Source organism: Rhipicephalus sanguineus, chromosome 4 (genome assembly GCF_013339695.2).
Source record: "Rhipicephalus sanguineus isolate Rsan-2018 chromosome 4, BIME_Rsan_1.4, whole genome shotgun sequence".
In the NCBI taxonomy this organism is placed as follows: Eukaryota; Metazoa; Arthropoda; class Arachnida; order Ixodida; family Ixodidae; genus Rhipicephalus; species Rhipicephalus sanguineus.
Window position 1 is genome coordinate 20,866,735 of NC_051179.1, and position 13,491 is coordinate 20,880,225.

The 13,491-nt window shown below is 45.1% G+C and overlaps 1 protein-coding gene across 1 annotated transcript in view; it reads left to right on the forward strand.

Moving 5' to 3' along the window:
• The window catches only part of LOC119389240 (cationic amino acid transporter 4-like), a 33,525-nt gene that overhangs the window by 2,519 nt on the left and 17,515 nt on the right, over positions 1–13,491 (forward strand). Inside the window, exons 3-5 of the mRNA XM_049415065.1 lie at positions 4,149–4,457; positions 9,241–9,588; positions 11,097–11,260. Coding sequence (XP_049271022.1) covers positions 4,149–4,457; positions 9,241–9,588; positions 11,097–11,260 — 821 coding nt within the window. The remainder of the gene's footprint in view (positions 1–4,148; positions 4,458–9,240; positions 9,589–11,096; positions 11,261–13,491) is intronic.

Consider the following 13,491-nt stretch of genomic DNA (forward strand, 5'->3'; position numbering starts at 1 on the left):
GGCTGACATCTATAAACAGTGCTGTTTTCCGAATAATTTTTTTGTTAATAATACAACACTGGTCCTGCGTATGTGTCCTTCGTCGTCCTTTGTGCTGGTTGACTAACAGTTAAGTGAGCCACCTTTGTTTTAATAGCGTGAACACTGGAAGATATCCGGAGAGAGGGAAGTAAGGAATAGACTGGGAGGTTTACCAAGGAAGTTTACTGACTTACCAACCTTCGCTGTGTGAGGGGATAATGGGAAGTAAAAAAACAAACAAGCAGGAAAGGCAGGTAGAGCTGCTTACATAGCACTAGACTTGGCAGTAATTCATACACAGCAATTAAATTACTTTTTGCTGCAGTGTGCAATGTAGTGAATTACTTTTGTGGGCTGATAATTTAAATGTAGTAACCTCACGAATTCCCTCACGCGAGTGATTTCAATAAATTACTCATTACTTTCCAAAGTACGTTTGACTGAAATATAACGTGTTAGTTTCCCTTATCGAATAGAAATTTGCCAGAAAAGTGGAAAGAAAAGAAACAAGGACAGGTTAACCTGAGTGCTAAACCTCAAGAGTGGGAAGCCGAACAAAGAGCTCCGAGATTTCAATTTATATGTGCTGCAAGTACAGTTTACATAAGTTGATGATTGACGAATAGTTGCTGAAGTAATTTCAACGTTATTCTTTACTTTTGGAAAGTAATAGCAATGTATTGCCATTACTTTCAGCCAGCTGTAATTTGAAATGTAATTTAATTACTTTTTCGGAGTAATTTTGCCATCTCTGCATACCACCCATACACGTGTACATATAGCAGGGGGCATGACGGAGCACCTGTCAGTGCTGAAGCCGCCTGCACGAGTTCCTTGCCCTTTATGAATTGTAAGAACGTTCTTTGTTGCCATCTGCATGCGCCGGGCTTTTGAAGTCGTTGTTTGACGGTATGCTTCGTTCCCAAAGTGGTTAGTCATGAAAACTAGCTATAGCAACTTGTCAGGCGCGTTGCAGGACGCGTTTCCCCCTGCCTGAACCTTTGTCGCAGCTGCGCTTCGCAGTTACTTATTTTCCTTACTTATTTTTTCACCTGTTATCACAAGGCGCGTAGCGGGGTTATCTTGACAAGAGTTCGCGATTTATTTGTGTCCTCGCAAGGGCTTTATTGAAGTCTGACGGGGTGATGTCACAAGCACCGTCATCAGAAGCGTGAGTGACATGATCTTGTTACCAGTGCACTACATGTTATGTGTAGAAAGTCTAATGCCTGTAGGACGCGCAGTAGGAATCGTTGCCAAAGTAATGCGTGATTTGATTTTGTAGCATGAGGATCTATGAGCTACTTAAAGCAACATTTTTCTATACGGCGAAAGCATTATATGCCTCATCAAAGGGGAAAAGTGACCGTCGGTGTATACCAGGGGTCTCAAACACGTGGCCCGCGGGCCGCGTGCGGCCCTCGAAGCTATCGGTTGCGGCCCGCGCCGGCCCGCAGATGACTGTATTCGTGCCATATATACATAAGCATTTTTTCTACTAAGTATTTTCATGGGCTACGCCTGCTGACTGCTGACCCGAAGGTCGCGGGATCGAAATGTCGATGGAGGCGAAAATGTTTGAGGCCCGTGTACTTAGATTTAGGTGCATGTTAAAGAACCCCAGGTGGTCTAAATTTACGGAGCCCTCCTCTAAGGCGTCTCTCATAATTATATCGTGGTTTTGGGACGTTAAACCCCAGATATTAGTATTATTACTCATCTGACAGGACGGGAGTCCCTACCGAGCGTTTTTTTTTTTTTTTGGGGGGGGGGGGGGGGGTGAGGAGAACTGCTGTATAGAAAACTGGTTACAGCTTGATTTTGCAAAAAAAAAAAGTAATTAATTACCGGTAATCAATTACAAGAAAATGTGGTTGAATTACCCATAACGTTCAAGTTTCGAAAAAGGTATTCGATTATATTACAATATTACCAGAAAACGTAATTGATGTAACGCATTACGTACAACTCTGGTTATAAGTCATAACATAACCGTGGAACAAAACTCTACATTCAAAATCGGCGTCGAGATTTCAGACTTGCTGAAGATCAGCCCGAATATGTTTTTCGAAACCTGACGTCAAATGCCCTTGAGAAATGTATATAGATATTATAATCTATATGTGTGACGTACTCCTGACGAATAGCCCCCCCCCCCCCCCTCTTGGTCCTACTTCACTGTCCCGACCCTTGCGGGAGAGGATTTCGTGACTGCGGCCCGCAAGCTCAGATGAGTTTGAGACCCCTGAGTGTATACATATAGTCGTCGACGTCAGCACGCAAGGTACCAAAAATCATCATGATCATGGAATCATCGTTATCAGGGATGATGATTAAGAATCATCATTGTCATCATCATGATCATCATCATCTAAGAAGATGACGAAGACAATTTTACGATGAATGCGATTCCCTCATAATGATGACCGGATAGCCACACCAGATGGCTTTGTCTTGGGGTCGTCATCTTAAGCCAACGCACAAGGGACACTAAGTTTTTTTTTCTTTCCTTTTAGTTTCCTGGGGTTTCGAGTAGCTTGTGGTGTTTCCTTCTCTTACAAGTACACTGCGCCGATCTTACAAGTGACGTTACAGAAGCTAGGCCGCTGTACCCTGGAAACCGTGTGCTTAAAAACGCTAAGTGAGCCGAACCCTGCAGCACTACAAGATGTGTCTTCGAACCGGTATCGATATGCTTCGTGATATGTACGATTCAAATAATAATTGAGAGTTCATCGCAAACCAGCCTCGTCGGGATGGAACGTGGCAAAAGAAAGACGCACAACCACCAAATAAAACTTTAAGGAGGGCCTGACAAGAAACTACCTTTTTATTTTCTTTCCTTTTTTTTCTTGGCTCCATAATCTTTCAACGTTGTCGGGAAGGGCGCGTGCTCCGGACCGGCTGGCACGTGACCTTCATTTTCGTTCATCCTCACCCCTGGCGTAGCCGGGGGGGGGGGGGGGTTCAATCTTCCCCTCCCGAAATTTTTCAATTTTGCATGCGCGTGTATACACGCACAGGTACAAACGCATGTACGAACATTCATAAAGGGTGTTTGAACGCCCTCCCTGAAAAAGATACTTATGCCACTGATCCTTGCGCTAACAAATTGTAGTTTCCACCACGAGTAATTTTTTTTTTAGATTGGAGCAAAATTGCCCTTTTTCCCGAAATAGGACTAAAATTCCTAGACTGTGGCTGGTGCAGCATAGCATTTGTCGCTTTTGCGCCACCAAGCCCAACCTAAGATTCCAAGATCTTATAATAGTATACTCTGGGGACCGCATGACTAGTGAAATTACCCAAGAGTTGGCAACACGCCGCGGAAGGTAGGCGGAAGTATGCGAAACACGGACTGGTGTCGTCACCTATCGGCAACTGAAGGAAGCGTGGAGGCCGCGACCTCTGGTGCCTAGCCGCCGGGCATGGATAAAGAAGCATCCGTGCCGCCAGGAGAATCGCTGCGCGGCAAGGATGAACGATTCGAAAAACCCGTTTTCGGCGGCCTAATTTGTTTCCACGCACTAAACCCATTCAAATCAAGCTGTGAAGGTCGGCTTGAAACAACATAACTATTTATTCGACCTTTTATGATAATGTCTTTAGATGCCCTTCATTTTTCACTTTTGCCTTGTATTTTGCGTATGAGAAAAGTATGAGCACAACGGACCGAGCCTTTTTTGTTCGTAGCCGCGGTTCGCCGTAAAAGTTTTATCAAGTACTGATACTTCAGTTACATAAATCGTCGGTAGGTCCAGGACACCACAACAAATAAAAAAGATGTTAAGTTTGGCGGTCATAGTCCGTTAGCGACGAGAACGAGGACTTCTCCGAAAGGGAATGAAATCCCCGCGCCTGATACGTAGAATATTTATTATTATTATTATTATTATTATTATTATTATTATTATTATTATTATTATTATTATTATTATTATTATTATTATTATTATTATTATTATTATTATTATGGCGTGCGCACGCATATGATTAGGCCCTTTCAAAGTGCGAAGTCCTCTCGTTTCCCTCATTATTTAATCTCCTTTTCCTGGAGCGCCTTAGCCAGCCAGAATCAGCCTTGTTAATCGCCCTTCCTTTCCTTTATTATTTATCTCTCTGTTCAGGTGATCGTTATCATCGGAGCGGTGTGCGGCATGGTGACTGTCCTGATGGGCAACGTGTACGCCCTAACGCGCATCGTGTACGCCATGGCCGAGGACGGCCTCCTCTTCTCCTGGTTCTCGCGCGTCCACCAGAGAACGCAGCTGCCGCTGGCCGCCATGTACGCCTTCACGGTGCTGTCCGCCTTCCTGGCCATCTTCCTGGACATCCACACGCTGGTCGAGATGATGTCCATCGGCACGCTGCTCGCCTACCTAGTGGTCAGCGCCTCGCTCATCATCGTGCGATACATGCCCGTCTCGAGACTTATGGTAAGCGGAACGCCTAGAAAGAGAAGCTTATGGTAAGCCTAACGCCTAGGGAGAGAGGCTTGTCGTAAGCTTAGGACTGGAGCACAGGAGTTTCTTCGTGTTTCTCTGTTATCTTGTTTTGTACTAGATCGCTGGTTTACTGGTTTCCGCGATCATGAACCAAGAAATGTGTCCAACCTTCTCAAAAAATCAGGAAAATGCGATATTTGCTCGGGGCTTTCAGAATTGCTTTTTCTGTAGCGGCAGGAATCTTAAAGTAGTTAAGGACATCATTTAGGACAGTAATTAAGAAAGTTACGTTAATTAACTTTTTGATTAGTGGAGTTAGGTGATTGTGTCAAATGGGAGAATTTAAGTTCTTCATTCGAGGAACCCATTCGAGCTTTGAGATTACGAAAAAGCGTCCTCTAGTAATTGTTGTGGCGTAATGAAATTGAACGAAATGCAACGGCTTTCAACAGCGAAAGCCATCGAATTCGGTTGAATTTCATTACTTCGTAATTATTACTAGAGGCCGCATTTTCGAGAGAGAGAGAGAATTTATTTACAGAAAGGCAGAGAGGTCGGCCTGAGCTATAGTTTGCTCTGGCCTGCTACTCTACACTGGGGAGGGGGGACAGGGGAGCGAAAGAGTGATGAACATAGGTCGGCGAACTCACTCATGAGTCGACTCACTCAGACTCACTCAGACTCATATCGAGACGTGAGTCTGAGTCTGAGTGAGTCCGGGTGAGTAAAGTTTTTGTGAGTCTGAGTCCGAGTGAGTTCGGTTGGGAAAAATTTTGGTGAGTCTGAGTCCGGGTGAGTTTGGTTGAGAAAAATTTTGGTGAGTCTGAGTCCGAGTGAGCCCTAAGGGCGAAATATATTGCATGAGTGAGTCTGAGTGAGCTCCATATTTTTTGCCGACCTATGGTCTTATCTACTGAAGTTCAGCATCACTATCAGCCTTATGTCGGCTCACGTTTATACTCACGTATACTCCCACATAATTCAACGCACTACCGTTCATACGTCAGCTCAATATTTATTGATCAGAGGCATGAGTTGAGCAGGGAGGAGGTGCCTTGACCTCCCCCCGCAAACGTTTTCACGGGAAGTTACTGATAAAAATATCACGTGCGAGTCATCTCTTTCCATAAAAAGGTCCTTATTTAACTGCAAACTCAGATAACTCGTCTTTGAAGGTACGAGATCAAAATGCGCTAAGTAGCGCACCGATTATGCGAGATATTGGCGTTAAAGAGCATTGACATTATGGTCGAAAAAGGCTAGTTATAGGCTAGCGGACTCATGAGTCGACTCATTCAGACTCACTCAGACTCAGATCGAGCCGTGAGTCTGAGTCTGAGTGAGTCCGGGTGAAATATATTTTGGTGAGTCTGAGTCCGAGTGAGTCCGGTTGAGAAACATTATTGTGAGTCTGAGTCCGAGTGAGTCCGGATGAGGAAAAGTTTGGTGAGTTTGAGTACGAGTGAGCCCTAAGGGTAAGATATGTTTCGTGAGTGAGTCTGAGTGAGCTCCACATTTTTTGCCGACCTATGGTGATGAATGACGATGGTAAGGTAGGGAGATGAGAATATAGTTCGTGACGCTGGGGCAAATCTAGAGACGTGCATCCAGTCCAGTGGCTTGTAAGAAGGCTACGACTGCATCGATGACCACACTTGTGCTGCTGACGTCAGGCCAAGGACCTAACACAACCTCATCGGTTAAAGGCCTACTATGATACTGCCCAATCGATGAGATCAGTTTTTGTCGTTCTCGTGCGTACGCTGGACAGGCGCAAAATATATGTTAATCTCAATGTTGGGATGGGCATCTGGCAAGAAGAACTTCACTCCCCCAATTTGACACAGTCACCTAACTCCACTAATTAAAAAAGTTAATTAATTTAACTTTCTTAATTACTGTCTCAAGTCATGTCTCTAACCATCTTAAGATGCTTAGCGCTACAGAAAAAGTCATTCACTTATTTTGGACGTCTCAGAAGAATATGGTAGTTGCGTTATTCCATGTTTCTGTTAAGGTTTCGCCATTGAATTTGGTTGAATTTCATTACTTCGTAATTATTACTTGATGCCACTTTTTCGAAATGTTAAAGTTGGGTTGGGTTTCTGGCATGAAGAACTTCAATTCTCCCATTTGACACAACCACTTAACTCCACTAATTAAAAAGTTAATTAATTTAACTTTTTTAATTACAGCCCCAAATAATTTCTTTAACCATCTTAAGATCCCTGCCACTACAGAAAAACAACATCTGAAGGCAGCAATCAAATATCGCAATTTTCCTGATTTTTTGACAAGGTTGGACACATTTCTTCAAACACCCTGTGTATTGTCGCAATCAACCACGTCGCCGGACTTCTAATTTTGTGATGCAGTTTCGCAGTCAAAGGAAAACTACTTCGTTTCTGAAAAAGCACACGTCATACACGGTTTTGAAAAAGCACATGTCACAGGTGACATAATTTTATTCCTTGAGCTCAATCATTCCAAGCAGCTGATATTAGCATACTGGTACAAAAAAATCAATCTACACGGTTGGCTAGTTAACTAAGATTGGCTTCTGAAATTTTTAATTGATTAGATAGCAGTACACATCGCAACTGATGCATTAAGGCATGCCCCCTTAGAATAAAATTGGATGGTGGTACGGAGTTTGAGATATGCGTCATCGAAGTTACAAGGGTGCGCTGTTTTTCCAGTTATACAATGAACAAAGCGTTGTTCTGTGCATCGAAACACGAAAGGAAGAGAAATATTTTTGTCGCACACATTGGCAATGAATTTCTATTGTGTGGTTGCCTGAAGTTCAGTTTCAATCGGTACAAAAGAGTATCTACCAGAAGTAATCCATAAATCTGACAGCCTTCTTCTTCGCAGAAAGGCCGCACGTTTCCGCCTCATTTCTATTTACGGAAGCGATATCAACAACGCATGAATTCTTCGTGTTATTCTTTTCTGTAACTGCCTGATAAGTCATACGGAACTGCCCAGCCGCGTGATTTTTTCAAAGTTTCAACTGAAAAATATGAATACTTAAGTATTGCATACTTATGGCGCATGGTACGTGACGATGCGGGCTTGGTATAGTGTGTCTTAATTTTAGGTGTTTAGCGCGAAGAAAAGGGTAGGGACAAAAGGTGGAATGCAGACACACCGGCGCTGACTCGCTGACTAACTAAAAAAAATACGCCATTGTCTTTGTCCTCTTGTTATGATTGATGAGTTAACGCCAGTGTGTGTGTATACGTGCCTCGTATATTTAGCGCGAGAACCGCGTATGTTTAGTGCTTACAGGCTGTGCGTTAGGTCATTAACCTAAGTGAATTAACTGCTATGTACGGGTGGGCTGATTACTATAGAAGTTGGAGGAATTTTAATGGCACACAATATAACATCAGTGACACAAAGCAACACGTGACCTTTCGTACTGCGAATATTTTATGTTGTACTATCCGTACTAACGTGGCTTATACCCAAGGTTGACCGGGGTCAGGGAGTGCTGCTATCATGGGAGCAAAAAATAAAAATTAGCGCAGCTTGCACTAATTCACGCAAGGCTGAGTCACAGCAGAGTTGGGGGGCACGTTCCAGCTTCTCTTGTTAATTATATGCGCAGAATGCTTGGGCGGTGATTGAGCGCGTGCCGGCGGCTCGTGATGACGGTAATTGTCCATCTACGGCACACGGCAAACCTCGACCATAACAGCTCTTATGTAATAATAATTGCTGGGGTTTTACGTCCCAAAACTACGATATCATTATGAGGCACGCCGTAGTGGACGACTCGGGATTAATTTCTACCACCCAAAGTTAAGCACACAGGTGCTCTTTGAATTTCGAGCACCATCGAAATACTGCCGCCGTGGCCGGTAATCGAACCCGCGTCCTTGAGCTTAGCAGTGCGACGCCTTACGTGCTGAACTATCCAAGGTGGGTTGGAAGTAAGTACAGCAGGGTGCTGTACTTACTCCCAACCCACCTTGGATAGTTCAGCTGGTAGTATAGTTTGCTGGTAGTATAGAGTTGCAATAGTGCACTAGAGGGAAAATCTGGCGCCAGTGTCTATGGTAGATGCAACGCAAGGCGATTCAGCCAGTATGGGAATGATGGGCAGTACGTGGATTTGCCTAAGCTTCGTTCTTTCGGCTCTGTGTGGCACCGTGTGGCCTGCAGCCGCTTTGTCGCAAGACGAAGTTCAGCAAAAATTAAGCAATCCTACTTCATCACCTTTCAACCCTTTAAGGTTGACCAATTCAAATCAGCTCACGAGGTTTACAGCGAGTCATTCTTTTATCTGAAACAAAAGCGAAACCACAACAACAAAAAGCTGCAAGCACGATGACTAGGCAAACCCATGCACAGCCGTGAGAAGTATGACAGGAGACACCGAATTCGTATTTAATGAACGATTACTTGTGATGTACCGACGTGAATGTGACGTATTGAAATGCGAGCGATACCATTACACTTGAGAATTTTGTGCTATGAACACTTTTGCGCTTGCCAAATGCTGTTAGCCGCTATGACTTCAAAAACGTGATTTAGGTGTTCCCTGCTCACGACTGTACTTCATTCCCATAGTGGCTGAACGATCGCAGTGCTACAGCTCTCTTTAGCAAATATGGTAGGACACTCTATGGCTGGTAGCATGAAAACATGTACGGCAGTCGCGCGTAGGGTCCGGATATTATTTTTCTGAGTATTTTTGCTTTGATAAACAGTCTGTCTCCCACCCACCCTCTCTTTCTCTCTCACACCCGTGCCAACCGCTCAGGGCGAAGAAAATCAGGAACCGCCGGACATGACGAAGCCTTGCTTCTCGGACAACGAGGGCGTCTTCGACGGAGCCGGCGACGTGGCCGGTCGGCTGCGGGCCACCTTCTCGTTCCTGCACCGGCTGTACCCTTTCAACCAGCCGCCCGGTATCGTGGTCTCGTACTGCATCACCACGCTCACTCTGGACGTCTTCCTTCTGAGCTTCCTGACCCAGTTGCTGCTGGAGCCCATAGCGGCCGGCAGCTTCTGGGCCATACTGCTCGTGGTGCTCCTCTCCCTGGTGGCCCTGTTCTGCTTCGTCGTCATACTCATGCACCAGCAGTCCACCACGCTGTTGCACTACAAGGCAAGTAGCGTATTTTTCGCGACGTGAGTTCTTCAATAATTGATTGATTATCTCTCTCTTTATTGAAATGATGAATAGCGGAGGTTAGTGCCTTTATGACGGCGCCGGCTACTCCTTCTCTCTTAGAAAACGAAGTATACAACACTAAAAAGAAAAAAAAAAACAGGGAAAAAAAAGTCCAGCCAGTTACACACCGCGAAAGCTGCACATACTACGGAGCATAGCTGAGGATTCGCCTGCCTCTGTCGACGCTTGGCTTGTGCTTGTCTGAGTCGAAGCTGCGGGTTCGCCTGTGTTTGTTGGCGCTCGGCTTGCGTCTGAGCCTTCCGAAGCTGAGGGTCACCTGGCATTCGCTGGCGTTTCGCCTCCGCTTCTCTCTTCCTTAGATCGACATCAAACTCCCTGTGCTGGCGTTTCGCTCTCTTCGCTGGCTCGGACAGACAAATTAGCCCTCCGACGACGCTGGCGTTCACTGGCAGCAAGCGCTGGCGTTCTATACGAGGGAGTGTGTCGTCTTCTCTCGTCCTGGTGTCTTCGCGCTGGTACTACACTGTCGGGAAAGGAAACCTTTATTTGTCATGCAGTGGCGCCCTCGCTTGACCTATGTGGTATTTACTCGACCTCTAGCGCCCTCTTTTGAGCTATTTTGGTACTTTGAGCTGGACGCCAAGCGACGATATGAGACGGCAGCCCGTGCCTCTAAAGTGCTCCGCACTTATAAGGGCACAAAATATGTCATACAGTAGAGCACAAGATGTGCAAACACAGTACAATCGAACAGCACATGATTCACAAATATGCACGAGTCCAGGTAAGTAAAATAAGTTCACATGTACACGTACAAAGCCAGATGTCTTTGGCATAAACTGGTAAACACACAAAAGACAAATAACTACACATAAGACACACGATCACAATATTATGCAATTCTAAACACAAAACAAGATTAATATTACACACTTTGCTTTCAGTATAAACTGTATATTAATAGCTCCATAATCAATGAATTAAAGAATTTATTCTTTATATTCGCATACACAGAACTTACAGCAGAAACCATCTAACGATTGCGTTGTAGAAGAGCGCAAGAAGATAGGGACAGAGACTAGACAGAAGATACAGGCATTATCATCGGCGGGGCCTGTGTCCTTGTCTAACTTTTCACACTATTCTACAATGCAACCATACCAACTATAGCATCGTCGTTGCCAAAGTGTTTGTACTTACCTGCATCAACAGTCAATTGAACGGCGTCTCGACGCCCGTGCATTGGCGTTGGGAAAACGCGCCAAGCGTCTCAACGCCCTGATTTGCACGAAAGATAAACAAATTTGAACTTCATTGCAGCTCTCGCAGTTACGCGCAAGCCTTACACAAAGCGCTCTTCAAGTTGATGGCATGCATTGTTATAAATTGCGAGGGAATGTCCCTATCTGCCCTCAAAATTCAATCTTGTTCGTAACCACTCGGAGTTGTTTACAAACCGCCCGTTCTCTGCCGGTCTACAGATGCCACTGGTGCCACTGTTGCCTACCTTGAGCATCATCATCAACGCCACGTTGATGACCACGCTGCAACCGCTAACGTGGGTTCGACTGCTGATATGGGTCGCCGTAGGTAAGTTACTCAGATATATCACATTTGTCAGCTTGACCCAGGACACTGCGCCTTGGTACGTAGCCCTTGCTGCAACGCGTGAATGAACGCGTTGCAGCAGTATATGTGAACGCGTCGCTCTCTATGTGGAAGCCCGATTGTTCGATTGCAGAGAGAACAACAACACTAATGGCTTCTCGCATCAGCGACTCCTGGAGTCGCGCGACTAAGTTGGTCGCAACTGTTCTAGCATATTCAGGTCGCAAATAGCCCACAAATAATCGCTTTCGGTAGAAAAGCGACTGTTTTGAATCAGATCAACGACTGCAAAAACGAGAAGCGAGTTAATAATTCAGTATGACCAGTATTTGGGGAACATGTACACGTGGCGCTATCTCTCGACAAAGGAAGCTGCGACCTGCGCCCGCAAATCATGGAAATACAGTCACTTTTCAACCAAAAGCGGCCATTTCGAACTATTTGTGAGTCGAGTGCGCTATAAAAAATGTCCAGAGTTGGGCCAGCTGGTACATGATTGGATTGACGATGAAAAACAGGCAAGAAATAAAAAGGACACAGAAGAAGAAGGCGACACAACAGAGCTGGACAGAGTTGTTAGTCCAGCCGATAAAAAAAAAAGTTATTTTTATCGAGCGGCCTTGGTCCAGCTGTGTCCTGTCGCCTTCGTTATTCTGTGTCCGTTGTTTTCTTTGGAGGTCTTCATCTTTGCTATAAAAAATGTGCGGCCCACCTGGTCGCGCGACCTCTGAGTGTCGCCGGTGTGAATAAGCCCCAAAAGTCACGTTGACACGTGATTGTTATCGTCTCGCATCACGCTTGCTTTGTGTACACGCCGTGAAGCTGTGTAGCACCTGCTCGTTGAGCATGCCGCTAATATTCGCCAACGTCGTGCTCGCATACCTGTTCCGGTGAGGTGGTTTGTTAGCGTATACCGGCTGCCGGCCGTGACTGTATACGCTGTGGAAATCATTCGGACAGGACAATCAGCCAGAATTTTGGCATTGCTGGATCAACATTTCCTGAGCCCTCCCTATCTGCTTTACCAAAAACGTATCCGCGAAATTTAACCCGACACTAAATAAAATTCCAAAAAAAAACCCAGCTTTATCGGCAAAATATATCCTCCTATATAGAATAAAGATGTATACTTTCACCGTTGCATAATCGAGGCATCCTAAGCAGAAAGGAGAAACTGGCGTCCAGGCCACCGTAGCATTTGCGCATTACCTAGCTCACCGTTTCTTTGCAGATTTCGACGACTTGTGGTCGAGCCTAGTTAGCAGTTTTATTTATTGTAAAGGCGTTTATTTGACAGCATTGGGCGACGATGCGCAATGGCGACAGTCAAGGCAGGGCACGGACTCTCAGCACGAGCGGCGTTCTTTCAGAAAAGCAGCCGAAGAGGACGACCCACTAGAAGGCGCTGGAGAGGGACACCCATAACATAGTCCCAAGGCTTCGCTACATTATTATCAGTTCTTTCTTTTTTGTAGGACTGACTAGATTGCAAATGCTACATAAGGGAGCCAAGTACCGAACTTGACGAATTTCAATATCTTCTAATGCTTCACGACAACTCGAAATACTGGATATACCAGAATTCTTTAAATGCTCACTCACTAGCCTCTGAAGATAAAAAAAAAGAGAGAGAGAGAAGAAACGAGCGCGTTATCCTTTCCCGCCGTTTCTCGTCTTTCTTGCGTACTTCGTGACGCAGGAACCGGGATTCACGTGACGTCATTATGGTACACACTCTCGATTGGTCCATATGCGCGAAATATCAGTTGTGAATTGTCTCCTACACTGCATTGTCAGGCAGTCGCACGCCCGTTCTTCCTTGTCTCGCACGACTATCGTGCGCGATCAACTGATTTCACTTCATTTCGTCTGTTTCCGACTGCGCCAGCGGAGATAGCAGCGTGTAGCCGACAAGCGCGAAATCCTGATAGGCTCCACGCTTAGTGCCGGCATTGTACACGTGCTTTTAAAAAATAAGTGGCGAGGAGGAGATATCGCCTGTAGGAAAGGTAGTGAAGGATAGAAAGAAACCACTCCCACGTCTTTGAACTCGGGGTGGTGAGGGGCCCTTTATAAGTTATCAATTGATTCAGAATATACTTTGAATTTCATTCCGACGCAACGGCTCCGGAGTTGATAAAAGTGAACTATGATTTTTAGTTCCTCTACTAATAGTTAACCTCATACAGCGAAATAAACAAATATGGAAAGCTAAAAGAATGCACTATCGTTCTAAACTTACTGTGTTTGTATTTATGTTTACATTAA